This window comes from Pipistrellus kuhlii, unplaced genomic scaffold, assembly GCF_014108245.1.
Source record: "Pipistrellus kuhlii isolate mPipKuh1 unplaced genomic scaffold, mPipKuh1.p scaffold_m20_p_3, whole genome shotgun sequence".
Classification (NCBI taxonomy): Eukaryota; Metazoa; Chordata; class Mammalia; order Chiroptera; family Vespertilionidae; genus Pipistrellus; species Pipistrellus kuhlii.
Window position 1 is genome coordinate 151,951,958 of NW_023425529.1, and position 19,284 is coordinate 151,971,241.

Sequence of the window (19,284 nt, forward strand, 5' to 3'; positions counted from 1 at the left end):
GATGGCTACTGCTTGGGCTGGACTTGGAGGTGCCGAGGTGAGGCCAAGCTGTGAAGCAACACTGCTGCTGCTAGTGGCAAGCTAGGGACTGCTTAGTGAGAAGCATGGGACTTGCCACTTGTTTGGGAGATTTTAGCAAAGTCTGGCCAAGAAAGGTCATTGATATGGAAAAGCCACTGGAACAGCCTGGGTGGGCCTCAGGGAATCATTAGGGTGGGGCAAACAGTATGGGCAGGTTGATGGAGTTTCAGATATGGTATTCCCTGCCTGATCTGTTGGGGGAGGGCTCTTCAAAGGAACAGTGACCTCTGCCAGTACTTTTGTCTGTGAGAAAGCTGCCCCTAGCTCTTGCCCTGATGCTGGACAGTTCATTTCCTCCCTGTATGTCTGTGGTGCCTTTCAAGCTGCTGCCCCATTCTGAAGCTCAAAGGTAGTGAATCAAAGTCCATGCACTGACCTTTTAAAAGGAATTGCCTGGCTAGCAGTCCTCCATCTTCTTCAGATTCAACTCAATCCCTGCTGGATTTTACAGGCAGAAGTTAAGGGAACTTCTCTTATTGCCTCTGGAACCCTGAGCTGGGAGCCTACTGCAGGGGTGGGACCCCCTCATACTCAGGGGACCTCTATAGCCCAGATATTCCATCTAATTTTTATCTGCCATATGTGGGTATGGGCCCAGTCTGTTCCACATATCTGCCCCTCCTATCCCTTTCCATGTGGCTTCTTTAATTCCTTACTTGTAGGATTTCCATCCAGCCAGATTTCAAGCAGTTCTGAATGATGATTGTTCTGTAGTTTAGTGTAATTTTGATGTGTTTGTGGGAGGACTCAATTGCAGTACCTTGTTGGCCTACGCTGCCGTCTTGCCCGGAAGCCCAGATGTTCTTTCTCTTTTATTTTTAGTGATTATTTTAACAAGTACTGAGTGCAAATTAAAACTAACCACTAAATAGTTTTCACAAGTATTTCAGAATATGAGAGAAGGAGGGTTTCCTCTTTTATTTTTATTTTTAAAAAATATATTTTATTGATTTCTTACAGAGAGGAGGAGAGAGTTGGAGAGAAAGACAGAAACATCAATGAAGAGAAACACCGATCAGCCGCCTCCTGCACACCCCCCACTGGGGATGTGCCCACAACCAATGTACATGCCCTTGACCAGAATCGAACCCGGGACCTTAGTCCCCAGGCCAACACTCTATCCACTGAGCCAAACCGGTTTCGGCGGTTTTCTCTTTTATACAATAGTTCTTTGGAGCCCAGGTGCCAACTTGCCTAAAATTCCTTCCTTGTATTAAACTAAGGTGTTTTATTTTTTGTTTTTTTTTTAACTTAAAAAAAAAAAAAAAAAAAAGGAAAGGTGAATAACATTGTAGAAGTACCAGAAGTGGCTTCATTAGGAACAACACTGTTTATATTAAATAAGAAATCTGTTTGCTGGTTGGGTCTGGCACATTTACAAACATAATGTTATACCCTGTGACCAAAAGCTTAGTGAGCACAATTTGCCACAGGTGAGGTAAGTGGAGGTGGTGAAAGGGAGAGAAAGAAAGTGGGAGGAAGATGAATTCTCTATGTTGATTTCTGGTTTCATCGTGGATTGGTCAGCATGCCAGTCAGTCCAACAGTGCTCGCGGCATTGGGAAGATCCTTTTTCTTTTAAAAAATTAGTAAGACGGGAATTCCTTACTGTGTGTTACATCAGCCAGCCCTTCTGCCACCATCCTCATGAGCTCTTCTTGGGCCTCATAAAAAGAACAAAATTTGAGTGTTTTGGAAGTAGTGATCCTGTGAAGGTTATGATCTCGACTGTCCAAGCCAGTGAAGCTGACGTTTTTGTACTTCTACCTTAACCTGTAGTGGCAGCAGTCATTACCACTTCACTTTGTACAAAATAATGGTCTACTGAAGCATCCCAGCCAAACATGAAAATGCACTATTTTCTATTTATTTAATAAGTAAAAAAAAAAAAAAAGCCCTTTTATTTACTAGTTTTTGGTGTGATTAATTGATTCCTTATTCTTCAAAGTTAACTTGTTCCTTTAAAAAGTTATCATTATGCAGGCATATATTTAAACCTATTTTGTGGGCTTAAATCTGTTGGAATTATTAGTGAAGTTCAAGTTGTCCCTCTTTGGTCAGTGGAGTCTACATTGGCTCATAGTCTTTTTGAGTTGACCTCATAATCTTTTATAGCTTTCTTGCTCTCTGTTCTGACAAGTTATTCTAGGCTCATGTTTTACGTTTCCTGCTCCAGACCTTTAATCAGCCATCTTTTTAAAATACATTGGTTTATTTTAATGGTATTTAGAGACCACAGTTGGATGCCAGGCATGGTCATTGCTATTGATGGCCATTGTTTCTAGGCTTTTTAGTTTGTGGGGCTAGGGGGGAAAAAAACATAACAAGTTTTAAAAAACGTTTTATGGTATATATGTTTATTACATACTAGAGGCCTAGTGCACCACATTCTTGCACTTAGGACAAGAGGTGAGGGTGGTCCATCAGCCTGGCCTGCACCCTTTTACAGTCCAGGAGCCCTCAGGGGATGTTCCACTGACGGGAGTAGGCCTAAGCCAGCAGTCGGCCATCCTTAGTGCTGTGCCACTGCCTCTGTGCTCTCCAGCAAAGAGCGGCGCTCCCCCTGAGGGAGTGCACTAACCACCAGGGGGCAGCTCCTATGTTGAGCGTCTTCCCCCTGGTGGTCAGTGTGCATCATAGCAACTGGTCATTCTGCCATTAGGTCGATTTGCATGTTAACCTTTTACTGTATAGGATAGCATGTGTTGTGTTAATTATGTTACCTTAACAGAACATGTAAAGCCAATATATTCAATATATGTAATATAATAATGCTCACCCAACCCCAAATTATATAACACAAGTTTAATATATAATAAACATGCTATATCAATAAAATATAAGATTTTTTTCTAGCATGTAATAAAAGTGTGATTAAATATAGTCTATATTTTTAATGAGGCATAAATAATTCATTAGTGATACTTTTTTTTTTTAAATTTTATTGATTTTATTACAGAGAGGAAGGGAGAGAAACAGAGAGCCAGAAACATCGATGAGAGAGAAACATCGACCAGCTGCCTCTTGCACACCCCCTATCGGGGATGTGCCCGAAACCAATGTATTGATACATGCCTCTGTCCGGAATCAAACCTAGGACCTTTCAGTTTACAGACCTACGCTCTACCGCTGAGCCAAACCGGTTTAGGCATCATTAGTGATACTTTTAATAAAAATTTAAAATTGCAGAACTTTTACTTAAATTCTCTTTTGTTACCTCTGTGTCTTCATTATTTCTTATTTAGAATTCTGATTCATATTTATCTAGTCTGAAGTATACACATAGCAATTTCACAATGACAATATAAGTACTAATATTACTGAAAATATTAAAGTTTTACATATCATCTTTTTTTCTTATTTAAAAATAGTTGTGTTATGTGTATATTGTCAGAAAATATAGCTAGTATGTAGTGTATTCTTTCCTTAGCCTTCATTAATTTTTATTCTACAAGTAACCACAGGCACTTTCTGTTGATGTCTTTAGTCATTTTGGTATTCTGAAGCTCATCCTGTAGTATAGGAGTGGACAAACTTTTTCTGTAAAGGTCCAGACAGCAAATTCTTTTGTCTTTGTAGGCCATACGATCTCTTATAAGTACTCAGCCTTATCCTGGTGGTGAGAAACTAGTCATACAACATGTGAACTAATGAGCCTGGCTGGTCTTTAATAAAACTGTTTTTCAGTTTTATATAATTGCCACATATCATTATATAGTGTTTATAAAAAAATTTTTTTTAAACAATAAAAAATGTAAAATTTACTCTTAGATTGTGGACTGTACAGAAACAGGTAGCAGGCCTGATGTGTCCTGCAGGCCATAGTTTGCAAACTTGTCCTGTTAGGTTCCTCAAAAAGAAGTCATGAGTTCTTGCTTGTTATATTTTCCCTGACCTTCATACTTGTTCTTATTGGATTTAAAATTTTTGTTTCATACTTTCTTTTCTTGAATATCTTATTCAGTGGAGTAAATTCTGGCCTTAAGTTCTAAATCACACAAATGAATTTGGTAAAGAACTCAGGACTTTTGAAACATGCTCCATACTATCTTATGTTGACCTCATCCTTGCTTTTTTGATCAAAGAATTATGGAAGTCAGCTAGGATACTTCTTTTTTAAAAAAAAAAAATTACTGATTTTGGACAGAGAGAGAAACATTGATTTATTGCTCCACTTATGCGTTCATCGATTGCTTTTTTTATGTGCTTTGACTGGGGATTGAACCAGCAACCATGGTGCATTGGGATGATGCTCTAACCACCTGACCTACCTGGCCAGGGCAGGATACTGCTTTTTAATTTTGCTTTAATTCCAATTAAAGGTTAACACAGGGAGTACGACCAAAATATATAGATATATAGGAAGTTAGTTCATTGAAACATCAATTCAAGTTACCTGGCTTACTACTAGCTATTTTTTATTGTGTTGAATGGACAAAGAATAGTCACTAAATACTTGATGTGAGCTTTTTCCCCCTGGTAATTTTGCATTTGGGGGTCATTTTCTTCCAATTAAAATGCTTGAGAAAAATCTGGTAAATCAGTGGTTCCTAGTCCTTGAGCTCTTGTTAATCAGAAGTTTTACTGTATAATCATAATGTATTTTAGGTGTTCTCATTTATGTTCTTCAACTCTTTTTCAGTGTAGGCATTCTGATTACTTGATTACATCTGCCTGTCACAGTGGTATTTAAAACAGCATTTATAATAAAAATACCTTCATTTTAGATTGTTAAATGAGAATATGTAAAGACAATTGATAGTTGGAACTTAATTATCTTCTCATGACTTCGTGTTTAGTGGATTGTAGATTTGGGATAAAAAGAATGAATATGATTATTGCTGTGGTCTAAAATGACTAGCTTATCAGGATGGAGACATAGAGTATGTGGAGATGTAGGTGCTACCACCACTTCCCCTCTGACAGAGCAGCTCTGCTTTTCATGGTGTTTTATATTATGTGTGTGGGGTTTTTTTTTGTTTTGTTTTGTGTTTTTTTTGTAATTAAAAAAAAAAGTCTTTCAATCAGACTTGTAAGATAAGGTTCTACTAATAAAATTACACAAACATTTGATGGAGCATCCTCTATGGCTGAAAGTTTGCTTATCTAGCATTCTGCCATTTGTGGCAATTGTAGGTATTTGGGATCCTATAATGTATTTTGGGATCTGGAGAACCTCGCTGTCTTATTCTAGTGTTCTCTTTGTATTAGGACTTCTGGACAGGGGACAAGAACTAAGTATGGCTCTCAGCTTGGTATTTTTACATTATTATTTTATTCAGTCCTTCAGTCAAACTTGCAAGGTGGTTATTATCCTCGTTGTCACACAAAGAAGAGGATGCTTTAAACTCAGAATCTAAAAATGCCTCTTTCGATCAACTGAAGGACTTGTATACATGCATATAAGTACAACCAATGGACACAAAACTCTGGGGAGGGAGGGGATGTATGAAGGGGGGCAAAGGTAAGATATGTACACAGATAATAATTTAATAAAAAAATTCATTAGTAAAAAAAAAAATGCTTCTTTCCTTGTGTCTTGCTTTTGGATGGGGGGTGAGGGTGAGTGGGAAGGGAAAGAATACATCCTGATTTAAAGGCATTAGCTTTTATACACATTTTATCTGAATGATTTCATGTACAACTTTTAATCACCTCCTACTTTGGATGCCTTTAAAAATTCATATGTCAGCCTGGACTTATAATTTCTAGCCTTCTCTCTCTGCCTCCTGAATATGGCCATCTGACTACCTCACAGGCATCTGCACTCAGCCTGTGCATAGTTGCATAGTTTCATAGTTGAAGTTGTCATCTCATTTGTCTCCTCATATATTCCTTTTGTTGCTTCTCAGTTTTACTTTCTCCTAAGGGTGGATTTAATCTGCTTGGACCATAATGGCTGAAAGAGTGATCTGAGTAACACATTGCATTGCAGAAGGTTTTCTGGGTAATTGTCTCCTCAGGAGAATGAAGCTCCTGTCCTAAGCCAAGAGTCCTTTCAGAAAGCAATGCCAATAGATAGAATATGAAATGTAAAATGCGCTATTTATCCTTTATGCTGACTGAAGGTCATGGGAAAACCAGCAATTAGGCACCTTACTCTGATGATGTCTAGCATACAATTTAGTCTTCCTTCTTCATATTGAACTTCAGTTCTTTACCTACTGACCTCATATTTGTACCTCAGCAAACCCTCCTTTACTTCTCTAACCCATGCCCTATAAAGACATTAATTATATAGTATTTTTTTTGTTCCCAAATTAGTATTATCTTCATTAGTATTTTTGTTTATTATAATACTAGAGGCCTGGTGCATGAAATTCGTGCACTTGGGTGGGTAAGGGGAGTACCCCAACCTGGCCTATGTTCTTGTGATCCATCGCCCTAAAGAGGTAGGTCCTCCCACCTCGCCAGGGCTCCACGATGGATCACCCCATAGAGGGAGGCCCCCCCCCCACATCAGCTGCAGCCCAACAGTCAGTGGCCTGAGCCTCACTCTTTGGGGTGATCGAATGGCCCCCTGATTGATCGATTATCCTGCTAGCCAGTGGCCTGGGCCTTCCTCTGCAGGGCAATCATGGGGTGATGGCTGGGCCCCCAACCAATCACATTGCACCTGCCTTGGCTGGCCTGGTGCCAGTGGGTGTCATAGCGTGGTTGTCCAGACAATTGTTCTGCTGTTTGGTCGATTTACATATTATGCTTTTATTATTATAGATAAACACAGAGATATGGATCCATTTCTGGATTTATGCAGAGAATTTTTTTTTTAATGTGTGCGCACTTTTTTTTTTTTTTTTAAAAAAATATATATTTTATTGATTTTTTTACAGAGAGGAAGGGAGAGGGATAGAGAGCTAGAAATGTAGATGAGAGAAACATCGACCAGCTGCCTCTTTTACACCCCCTACCGGGGATGTGCCCGCAACCAAGGTACATGCCCTTGACCGGAATCAAACCTGGGACCTTTCAGTCCACAGACTGACACTCTACCACTGAGCCAAACTGGTTTCGGTGAGAAATTTTTATTGATACGATAACTCCATCTGGTAAATTTCCACTGTATTCTTGACTTCTTCCTAGTAGTCACAAGGATATAAACATTCTGTATTTTGTCTGTTTCTCTGATATCCTGTGACTTTCATTTATATTATCTCCTACATTTAGTGCAGAGCCTGGCCCAGAGTTGGTATTCATTCAAAATGGATACTTGTGTTGAACTATGCATTTTGCTATATTGAGAATACAAAGATTTATAAGGCATTTAAAAAGTAAATTTACTGTCTAGATTGTAGGGATCTATCTATCTATCTATCTATCTATCATCTATCTATATAAAAGCCTAAGTGACCGTTATGACTAGACAACTGATCAGTAGCTATGATGCGCACTGACCACCAGGGGACATACACTTAATGCAGGAGCTGCTCCTGGTGGTCAGTGCTCCCATAGTCAACCTCCTGCGGCCAGCCAACCTCCTGCAGTCCCTCCCTCCAGCCGCTTATCGGAGAAATGGCATCGATCAGCCCCAATCACTGGCCAGGCTGAGAGACCCCTCTCATGCACGAATTTGTGCACCAGGCCTCTAGTATATAAATATAATGCCATAGAAGTTGCTTTTCCAAATAATTCTGTTAATATCAAACAAGAGTTCTTATTGTTTTTGTTTTTTTCTTGACCTAAACTTTGTTTCATATATCTTTTTTTTTTTTTTTTTTTTTTTTTTTTAAATAAGTTTTTATTGTTCATATTATTACAAATATTCCTTTCCCCCCCCCACACACCATTGCTCTCCTCCACCAGGTTCCCACCCCGCCCTCTGCCCTTTCCCCTCTCCCCATTGTCCTCATCCATAGGTGCACAGTTTATGTTCAGTCTCTTCCCACGCCCCCCTCTCCCCTTTTCCCCAAGAATCATCAGTTCACTCCCCTTCCATACCTCTGATTCTATTATATTCAACAGTTAATATTGTTCATCAGATTTTTTTAATTTCCTTGGTTTTTATATTCACTTGTTGATAGTTATGTATTTGTTGTTCATAATTTTTATCTTTGTTTACTTTCTCTTCTGAAAGAACCTCCTTCAGCAATTCATATAATTCTGGTTTGGTGGTGATGAACTCCTTTAGCTTTTTTTTATTAGTGAAGCTCTTTATCTGGCCTTCGATTCTGAGTGATAGCTTTGCTGGGTAGATTATTTTTGGCTGTAGGTTCTTGCTATTCATCACCTTGAATATTTCTTGCCATTCCCTTCTGGCCTGCATGGTTTCTGTTGAGAAGTCAGCTGACAATCGTATAGGTGCTCCTTTGTAGGTTACTACCTTCTTTGCTCTTGCTTCTTTTAATATTCTCTCTTTGTCTTTTGCTCTTGGAATTTTAATAATGATGTGTCTCGGTGTGGTCCTCTTTGGATTCCTTTTGTTTGGAGTTCTGTGCGCTTCCTGGACTTGTAAGTCTAATTCTTTCACCAGGTAGGGGAAGTTTTCTGTCACTATTTCTTTCAGTATGTTTTTGATATCTTGCTCTCTCTCATCTTCTGGGACCCCCATAATTCTGATGTTGGTTCGCTTGAAGTTGTCCCAGAGGTTTCTTACATTATCTTCAATTTTCTGGATTCTCTTGCCTTCTAGCTTCTGTGGAGGAGTGTCTTCTGGGTCTTTATGTTCCAAATCTTTGACTTGATTCTTGCGATCTTCCCTTCTGTTTTTAGGACTCAGTAAAATATTTTTTATTTCAGACAATGTATTCTTTATTTCTTGTTGACTCCTTATTAATTCTAGTTGATCTCTTTTCATATCCTCATAGGCCTTATCCATCTTTTCTAGGAAATTCTTGAAAAACCTTATAAGCGTAGATTTGAACTCTATATCCAGACGCTTTTTGTCCTCCATTTCTTTCGTTTGTGATCTATTTTGTTGTCGCATTTCGCAGTTACTGATGGGACGCGGTTTCAGGGTGGAGCCTGCAGCTTTGGCTTCTGTCAGCCCCGCCCTATGCGGGTCCTTCAGTGCTCGCTGCCGGCGCCTCTGAGAGAAAGGTGCCCTTGATTTTCGCCTGTTGCCAAACAGTCTATGCTCTCCCCTAATGAGCCCGGTATTGGGGTTCAGTTCAGTTGGAAGTGGAGTTGGAGGTGGCGTTCAGAGCAGTCTGGAGCCCCAGTCTCCCTCCCGTCAGGGCAATCTCGCGGCACAACCGACTGTCCCTTCTCTGCGCGCCGTGTGCGCGCCTCCGGGACCTCCTTTCGCCTCTCCCCGGGGTTCCGCCTTACAGCCCGGCTCCCTATGGCAGAGCCTGAGTCCCCGGGGTCTGGCCCAGAACCGGGTTCAGAGCAGTTGGGGGCCCAGCACAGTCGGAGCTTTTCTCTCCTTTCCGCTCGGGAACGCCCGCCAGGCACTCGGCCTCCCTCCTCTCTGGCTCCGTCCTCTCCGCGCGCCGCGTCTCCGTACCTTGGGCTTTTCCAGCTCCTCCGCGCCTCCTTCTGGTTTTCTCCTTGCTTCTCGCTGTAGAATTTCCAGTCAGTCAACCTTCCTGTAGTTCTGGGCAATGTCCGTTTTATATTTTAGTTGTATTTTATTGAAATTGTTGTGTGCGGCTGCGGCTAGGTGTTCACCTGGGCGCAGCCATCTTGGATCCTCTCAGGATCTTCTGTTTCATATATCTTTGTGCACATTTACTATACACACTACAGTATTATATATTTTAATATATTGGCTGAAACGCTTGCTTTCAAATTGTTTTTGGTATGTAAGTAATTAGTAAGTTTATATATAGGTCTTTCTTTTTAAAAATTGTGACTCCATATTAAGCACCATAATGTTTTTGTTACAAATTTCTACTTTATTTCTCCACAGGCAGCAGAAAATGTCGTTTTCATTGGACCTGACACACATGCTATTCAAGCTATGGGTGACAAGATTGAAAGCAAATTACTAGCTAAGAAAGCAAAGGTTAACACAATTCCTGGCTTTGATGGAGTAGTCAAGGTGAGAATCTATTTTACTCTAGTCTTTATAGCACATGTTCTCAGTGTAAGATAAAATGCAATTCTTGCTTTTATAAATATACATGTGTAGCTAAAATGTCAATGTTGTTTTCACTTGAATTATTTTAAATGGCATAAGTTAAAAAGAGGAAGAAGCCACTTAAGCATTGTATTTAAAGATCGAGATTGGCTTATACTTTCACAGGAAAAAACTTAGTGATTTAAAAAATGTGCTGTCAGATCTCTGGATTTTATTTATGGTGGTATATATTTATTATTTGAAACCTTATGATGTTCTGTATATCTTTATATTGAGCTTTCACTCATATGCATAAAATGTGCAGTTTAAATATGCTTCTGGTGGAAAGTGGTATAACTATGAATGACTATAGATCCCAAACATAACTCCTGAACTAGCAAGCAGCTTCTGTAGGTGAAGGCTTCTAAGGCAGAATGCAGACATTGCAGTGTGTCCATTTCCCTGTTCCCACCCTCATCCCTATGTAGATTTTAACCTTGCGACTAGAGTTAGTCTGAAAGAAGTCTCCATCTCAGTGTTCCTTATTGTTCCTTTTTGGACTGGATAGTTCCTTGTGCAGGATCATTTCATGCATTGCTTGGTCCCTGGTTATTAAAATTTTTAGCTTCCTTCTAACCACTATGCTTACACCTGAAACTAATATGAAATAATATTGAATGTAAACTGCAATTGAAAAAAAAAAATTAAAGAAGAAAAATATTTTCAGCTTCTTGCTCATATTTACCTAAATCTTTATTCATCCACTCTCCCTCCCATTCTCCCCACCCCTTTCTCTCTTCATAACCTTTATAGCCTTTAGGGACTACAGTCTTCACTGATTAACTTTTCTCTGTTCCGTATCTTAAAGCTCTTCTTTGTTTTTTGGCTCCTTTCCTTTACAATTGAGATAAAAAATGCTTGGTCACTCAAGAAGTGTACTGATCCCTGGCTAAGAGGGGAGGACATAGTGATAAATGAGGAACTCATGATCCCTCACATGATTGCGTTTCCAATTTAATGGAAAGAAATATGTGTTCCTTCTCTTCATAGAACATTATAACCCTTGTCTCTTTTCAGTTGTTATCTTAGTTCTCTCTTCCATTTCACAGCCAACATGCCTTAGAAGAATTCTCCTCACCCTCATTTCTATTTTTTATTTTTAAAATACAGTTGACATACAATATTACATTAATTTCAGGTGTATGCCATGATTAGGCATTTATGAAGTGATTACCCCTATATCTCTAGTACCTATCTGATACCATACAGAGTTATTACAATACTAAAAGCCCGGTGCACGAATTCATGTACCAGTGGGGTCCCTCAGCCTGGCTGAGTGTCCAAAAGATCCCAGCATCTGATCTCCATCCAAGAGCCAGCAAAAAGATGGGGCCCACTGTCCTATAACCACAAGGAAATAAATTTGTCAACCATGGGAATGAGCTTAAAATTGTCCTAGTTTCACCTCCAATTGAAAATGCACTATGGCCCACACCTTGCTTGTAGCTTGAAAGACACTGAGCAATACATGACAAATCTTTGCTTCATTAGGCTGTCAATTTTTGGATTTTAGACCTTTACCTCCTCATTTTAGAGAGTTGTGCAAGTTTGTATAGTGGTTTGAATAGATCATTATGAACCTTGAGCTTGTCAACACAATATTTCTGCCATTATAATAGTTTTGTTTTGTTTTTCTAACAATACATTTGAATTTCTTTAAATCTTTAATTTGGGCTTGATTTAGTCACAAGGGTAGTAATGAATCTGAATCTAAATTAATTCTATCTTGATGAAGAATGGCAGAGTCCTCAGGGTGTTCAAGGAAGAGGTCATTAGTAGAGGATTTGATCTGGAATTTCTATTTGTACTGTAGATTCTTTCTTATGAAGTCAGTGAATGTAATGTCTCATAGGAAGAAGGAATGTTCCTTGAATAAAAGTGCAAAGGTGACCGTTGTGGGCTGGGACATCGGAAATGTGAAGAGTGTCAGAGAGACACATTATCTGAGCACTTTGTTGACTCAGAGAGAGAAAGCTTGTGTAACAATGGCAGGGTTTAAGGTTAATAGTGTACTACTTGTATTAGTAATTAATAATTAGTAAAATTTCTTCTTTTGAGTTGATGGGTAAAATGGGAAATAGGTATTTGATTTGAAGATCTGACAACGTGGGTAGTTCCATCCGGGTTTTGCTTGTTTATGATATTTTCTATTTTTGGCTTACGGCTTCTCACAAAATGTGAGGAGAGAGCCAGGGTCACAAATGCTTTGGAGTCTACTCCTAAGTGCTGCCTAAAGATATTAAAGAGCCCATCTCTGAAGTTTCCAATGGATTTATCCTTTCATTGCTAGTATAACCTATTTCCAGTGGAAAGATTTTGGTAGTAGCCTGCCAGGGACATTGTCCATCATATACAGTTTTTCTAAGTCTGATTTCTATTGTAATTAGAAGTCTCAAGTCCTTCTCATGGTCTTTCTATTCTCTTCTTTAATCTAATATTTTATGTGAGGTTCTTACTAGAAATATGAGTAAAGTGATAGAAATCTAGGGACCCCAGATTATACTTTCCTTGAGTATTTTCAACTTCTCTGTAAATTTCTATTTTGTGTAGGTTTTGGAAAGTCTTTGTTAATGGCTCTCAGTTCAGAATGAGACCAAGGCTTTAATTCAGCTGCAGAGGCCCTGTTTTAACAGGACTTAATTTAAAAAGGAAATGATGCTTTCAGGGTTTCTGGCCAGAAAAAAAAGGGAGCAGGATAGAGGAACAGGGAGGAGCATAGGATGGAAAGGAATAGCAGGATAAAGACCATCAAGTTTAAGAAAGTTTGAAGTTTTTCACTGGGCTTTTCCTATGTCTTTCCTCTTCCTATGAACTTGACTTCCTTGTAAAGAAACAATTTTGAAATCTGAATTATTTTTTGAAGCTTTCTCATTTTAATAATAAAAAAAAAGCAGAACACTAGGTATTTGAGATATCGCTTCCTTTTTTTCCCCTGTAAGGTACCTCTTAAATGAACCGTTCATATCAATGGTTTACAGAAAGAGTCTATTAGGAGGAGGTAGGTAAAGGGGGGTGGGATTTGGAAAATCAATAATACTGTCAACAATTAAAAGAAAAAAGAATTTGCTATAATTTTAAATGATCCTTAGTGAAATTATGTCATTTAGAAAGATAAGAACATGAATTTGAGTAATCTAATAATTGGCCATCTCTCATTGCACACCTGGCAATGGGTAGTGCCTTGGTGATTTGGAGAGATCTCTCCCAGAATCAGACTCTCTTGAATGAAATAAGTCAAGGCAGAGAGGAAAGTTCTGAAGATTGTAATAAGGGTTTCAAGGCAAATTTTGCCCTATTTGGATACCAACTTGATGAAACCTGAACTCACTAGCTCCTGTAGCTAGCATTAAGATGAATGTATAAATCGCATGCCTATCTTCTTCCATGTGAGCTTTGACATATGTACTTAGAACAAAAAAATTTGAGGATATTTTGTTACAAGGAAAGTTTAGCTAATAATTAGTAAGGTTTTTTCTAATACTAAACATTTTCAAGTCTGATCAGAAAATCCAAGAGTTCTCCTGTCTAGGTAGTTCAGTTGGTTAAAGTGTCTTCCTAATATTCTAAGAGTGCTGGTTCTATCCTCAGTCAGGGCAAATACAAACATCAACCAGTCCTCCTATCTAATAAAAGAGTAATATGAAAATTAACCATTACTCTGCTACATCTAAAAGCCACATCCACCAGCCAATCAGGAGCAAGTATGCAAATTAACCCAACCTAAATGGCTGTGGACATGGAGCGAGCAGGAGGCGTGGGTTTCCCTGGCAATGGAGGAACCCAAGCTTCTGCAGCCCTGGCTTGCCTTAGCCTCCTCTGCTCAAGGCTACAAAGTTTCAATTATAGAAGATAAATAAATCCCAGATACCAGGGCCTCTACTTGTGTTGCGGGGGGACATGGCTGCCCTGCAAACCACCACAGGCCCCTCACCCAGGCCACCCACACCCAAGGGAACACCCACCCTGATCCAGGGCAACCTTCAGGGCAAACCATCTGGCCCCCACCCGTGCACCAGACCTCCTATCTAATAAAAGAGTAATATGCAAACTGACCATCACTCCAACACACAAGATGACTGCCCCCATGTGGACACAAGATGGCTGCCACAAGATGGCCAGCAGGGGAGGACAGTTGGGAGGGGCCAGGCCTGCAAGGAAGGGCAGTTAGGGGTGACTAGAGGGAAGGCAGTTAGGGGTGACTAGAGGGAAGAGGAGGGAAGAGGAGGGAAGCTGGGGGTGACTGGGCCTGCAGGGAAGGGCAGTTGTGGGGGGACCCAGGTCTGCAGGGGAGACATCCCTCTCACAATCCGAGATTGCTGGCTCCCAACTGCTCACCTGCATGCCTTTCTGAGTGCCCCTAACTGCTTCTGCCTGCCAGCCTGATCACCCCCTAACCACTCCCCTGCCAGCCTGATTGATGTCTAACTGCTCTCCTGCCAGCCTGTTTGCCCCTAACTGCCCTCTCCTGCAGGCCTGATCACCACTAACTGCCCTCCCATGCAGGCCTGGTCACCCTCAACTGCCCTTCCCTACAGGCCCAGTTGCCCCCAACTTCCCTCCTCTGCCAGCCTGGTCACCCCCAACTGCCCTCCCTTGTAGGCCTGGCCCCTCCCAACTACCCTCTTGTGACGGCCATCTTGTGTCCACATGGGGGCAGCCATCTTGCGTGTTGGAGTGATGGTCAGTTTGCTTATTGCTCTTTTATTAGATAGGATTATTGATTATATTCCCTATTCTGTGCTTTGCATCCCCAAAGCAGTGCAGTTTTTGCTTATAGGACCTTTAACTGAAGCTATTAGCAGATTTCTGTGGAAGTTCAAAGAGATGGTAATCTTTACTGTAGTAGGTAATTCACTTGGTTTTGCCTGTTCAACAAATTATTTATTTTTTTCCAGGAAGGTTGCATTTGACAGTTTATATTTATTTGCAACCACTGCTAATTTGAAAAATAGGGAAAAGTAAGAAAGTATTGTAGAAGAAAATAAATATTTATTTTTTCAAATTTATCTCCCTGTGTGTTATAGGTGATTTTAAAGACCCTATTATATTTTCAAATAATGATAGGTTTTCATTATCTGTGTTAACTTTAACTATGGTTTATAGTGCTTAACACTTATCGTCTGGTTTAATTTAAGCCACAATTGAACTTGCAGGTTATAGTTTTCAGGTAAGCATTTAAAAGTGTTTTCAAGAAATGCCCTTTGTTTCTCTGAGTTTGAATATTAGCTTTATTTCCAGGTTGCTATTTTCAATATGAGTCTATGGGTATTTTTTCTTTCAGATGTGATTATTAATTGAAATTTCTTGTGTAGTAATTCCATATTCATTTGGAATGACAGTACTTTTCACATTTTGTAACTTAGATTTGTTAGGTAAAAGATAACCTTTCAGGATATCTATGAAAATAGAGGCTTGCTGATGCAGATATTCAGTGTACATTTTTGGAAAACTTTGTGGTTTTGGCAACTACATTAGCTTTACTTTTGCATTGGAAGAATGAATGTGGTGCTTATAGACATTTTTGTTTTAAATCCTTAGGGATTAAAAATATTAGCTTGGCTGAAACCGGTTTGGCTCAGTGGTAGAGCATCGGTCTGCGGACTGAAAGGTCCCAGGTTCGATTCCGGTCAGGGGCATGTTACTTTGGATGCGGGCATATCTCCGATAGGGGGTGTGCAAGAGGCAGCTGGTCGATGTTTCTCTCTCATCGACATTTCTAGCTCTATCTCTCTCCCTTCCTCTCTGTAAAAAATCAATAAAAAAAAATATTAGCTTGTTTTATACTTAAGATTAAATTCTTTTTCTTGGCAACTATATTATATTCTACTTTCTTTCACCAAGTAATTTTCCCCTCTGACTTGAGCAGATTAATGTGGCTTCATTTTGTTACATTTGTCATTAAATTTTCCCCCCTCAATTTAATATTTAGAATGTTTTATGGAGGTTACATGGAGAGAGTTTACCACACTCTTTTAAAAATCATGTGCAATAATCTATAATAATAAAAGCATAATATGCTAATTAGACCAGACAAAGCAGGGGCTTCGAGGGAAGCCCATGTCCTGGGTGCCTGCTGGAGGCTTGAGAGAAGCCTGGGTCCCAGGTGCCAGAGGGAAGCTTGAAGTTTGAGTAGTAATGAGTTAGTTAAGAAGTGAGGATGATGATGGAGACACAGCTCTACAGTCAGTGAAAATAATACTATTGTAAAATCTTGGGGCTGAGGGAGCGTGTGGGCTTTAGAAAACTGCTGGGATGCAGTGTGAGGTCTGTAGTAAATGAGCTGGAGATAGATTTAAGATCCAGATATGTATGACTTGAATGTTGTGCGACTGGGTTTGGATGTTTATTCTTGTGGCTTTGGGAGCCTCTGAATGGAGAAAAGTTAAATGATAGAAAAGTTAACATGATACAGTTGTGGAAATGGAAAACTTACTTTGGTTTGTGACACAGGAAATGTACAGGAGCAGGTAGATGAATTAGAGTGTTCCTCCTTTAACCCAGGCAAGAAATGATAAGGGGCCTAAAATAACATATCAAGATGGAGCAAAGTAGATGATTGGAGAGAGATGGGAGAAGTTGAATCTATAGGATCATGTGATCTCTTAGATGGTGGATGTGAAGCAGAGGGAGGAGTCACTAATGATTAAATTGCTGCATTTGATTGTAATCCTTATCATCTTATCTTGGGGGTAATTCATTAAACTTGTCTTGAGTTCTTGTTTTCCTGAGAGGAAGGAATACCCATTTACATCTCAGAGCAGAGTATAATAATGTATTTGAATGAGGTTTGTAAAGTGTAAGTTTAAAATAGTAATTGTTTTTATCACTCAATTCACCAGATTTTATGTTATTTTACTTATTTAATACTCACCCGAGGATATTTTTTCATTGTTTTTAGATAGAGTGGAAGAGGGGATGGAGAAAGAGGGAGAAAGGAAGAGAGAAACATTGATGTGAGAGTGACACATATATTGGTTGCCTCCTGCACATGCCCTTCCAGAACTAGAGACTGAGCTTTTAGCTGAGATACATGCCCTTGACTGGGAATTGAACCCAAGACCCTTCAGTGCGAGAGCTAACACTCTAACCACTGACCCAAATTGGCCAGGACAGCTAATTAGCCAGATTTTAAAAATGGTGCTCTTGCTTTAGCTGAAAGAGCAGAATAACAAGAACAGAAACTACTGTGAAGTAAATCATTAAAATGAAAACCACAAACATTCAAAAGCTGTGTCCTAGTAATTACAAAGTACGGTATCCCTTTTCTCTGCTAAACCAAGAATAACTTTTCTGATGATGCCACAAAGACTTTATAGTTTTGAAAAAAATCAGTTATATTTAGTGTGTTGTTTTGCAATTATAGAAACATATAGTAAATTTTAGAAAGATTAAAAAAATATATTAAAACAGTCTTCTGCTTGACTCACAGTTATCCGGAAAAACAGTCGGCTGGAACCTATTTCCTGAACCCGCGATTGTTGAAAGTTTTACTTTACTTTATATATGAATGCAGAATAGTTTGAAGATTTTTTTTGTGTGTGTGTATAGATAGAGTACCATAGTGTCTTGAAACAATGATTTGATTTGATTTTGCAAAAACAGTTGCCGATGTGCTCTGGAGCCAGCAGAGGAAAGTGAACTCCTAAGTAGCTTCCCATGAGAATGCCTAGCAGGAGTCGCGCCCAGTAAATACAAAATTCAGGGTTGGTAAGTAGGCTGACTATAGTGAGAAAGAAGTATGGTCTGAATCGTGGACAGCAGAGTCAGTATTTGTTACTAACATTACTGTGGAAATAAACTAGGTGTTTAGCACCAAGGAGATCTATTTGTATTTACCTGTCTTTGTTACAGCTTTTGCTTCCCTGCCCACCAGCAATAATGAGGACCCAGATAATCTGAACCAGAGAAGTGCATGGGAGATGCATGCACAATTTTTTTTTTTTTTTTTTTTTTTTTTTTTTTTTTTTTTTTTTTGCAGTATTGTAGTGCTAGTATTAGTTCTATGTTGTACGGGTTCAGAAGATGAATGATGACCACAGGACACAAAACCAAGACCAGGCAGGCCATCACCCCAAACTACCAAGATTAGAAAGGAACAATCTTGGTAGTTTGGAATAGTGGCCTGCCCAATTTAAGATGGCCAATCTTAATTGAGTGTTCTGGTGTGTTTCAGCCTTAATTAATTTCATCTTCTCAATAACCCTGTGAGATTAAGATACAGTTATTATCTCCATCTTACAGATGAGGACACCAGAGTGGCACATGGGTAGGTAGCCCGTTCACTGTCACAGAGCCAGTGTTGGGGCCCAGTTTTCTGACTCCAGCACTTTTACTCTTAGCTGCTGGGCTTTGCTGCCTCCCAGGTGAGTTTACAAATATATTTGGCTTGCAGAAAATGCACCCAATTTTTGTGAGCGCGTTTATATATATTCTACTTATTTTGTTATAGCAATATCACCCATCCCTCTCATCATGTCTCTATAAAACAGAATTTTTTACTGTTTATTCTTGGGTTGGATGATAGAGCTCACTCAATGAAAAGTTGCTGAAATAGCCAAAACCAGTTTGGCTCAGTGGTAGAGAGTCGGTCTGCAGACTAAAGATCCCGGGTTCGATTCCAGTCAGGGGCATGTACATTGGTTGCCGGCACATCCCCAGTGGGGGGTGTGCAGGAGGCAGCTGGTTGATGTTTCTCTCTCATCGATGTTTCTAGCTCTCTATCTCTCTCCCTTCCTCTCTGTAAAAAATCAATAAAATATTTTTTTTTTAAAAAAGAAAGAAAAGTTGTTGAAATTGAGGAATAAAAGCAATGGTTACTGGTCCCATTGGCTTTTCCCTTAGTTTTCCATTTCTTGAACTGCTGTTTTGGAATTGTATAGCTTATTACTTTCCTGAAACCCTTTCCTTGTCAATGTTCTGAAGTGTTCCATAACTTCAGACCCTAAGTGTGTCTTCCTTCAAAACAAACTGGGATTAGAGAATGAACCACAAGGATTTTTATCATTTAGAATGGTGATTTTCAACCTTTTTTATCTCATGGCACTCATAAACTAATTACTAAAATTCTGTGGCACACCAAAAGTGTGTTTTTTGCTGATGTGACAAAAACTTTTTTTTATTCATTCACTCTAGATGGCTGTTGT

At 39.4% G+C, this 19,284-nt stretch overlaps 1 protein-coding gene across 4 annotated transcripts in view; it reads left to right on the forward strand.

Annotated features, from left to right (window-relative positions):
* The window catches only part of PCCA (propionyl-CoA carboxylase subunit alpha), a 348,233-nt gene that overhangs the window by 99,799 nt on the left and 229,150 nt on the right, over positions 1-19,284 (forward strand). For all 4 annotated transcript variants that reach the window (XM_036454630.2, XM_045588766.1, XM_045588767.1 and 1 more), the window contains one exon: positions 9,932-10,063. In XM_036454630.2, the coding sequence (XP_036310523.1) occupies positions 9,932-10,063 (132 nt within the window). The remainder of the gene's footprint in view (positions 1-9,931; positions 10,064-19,284) is intronic.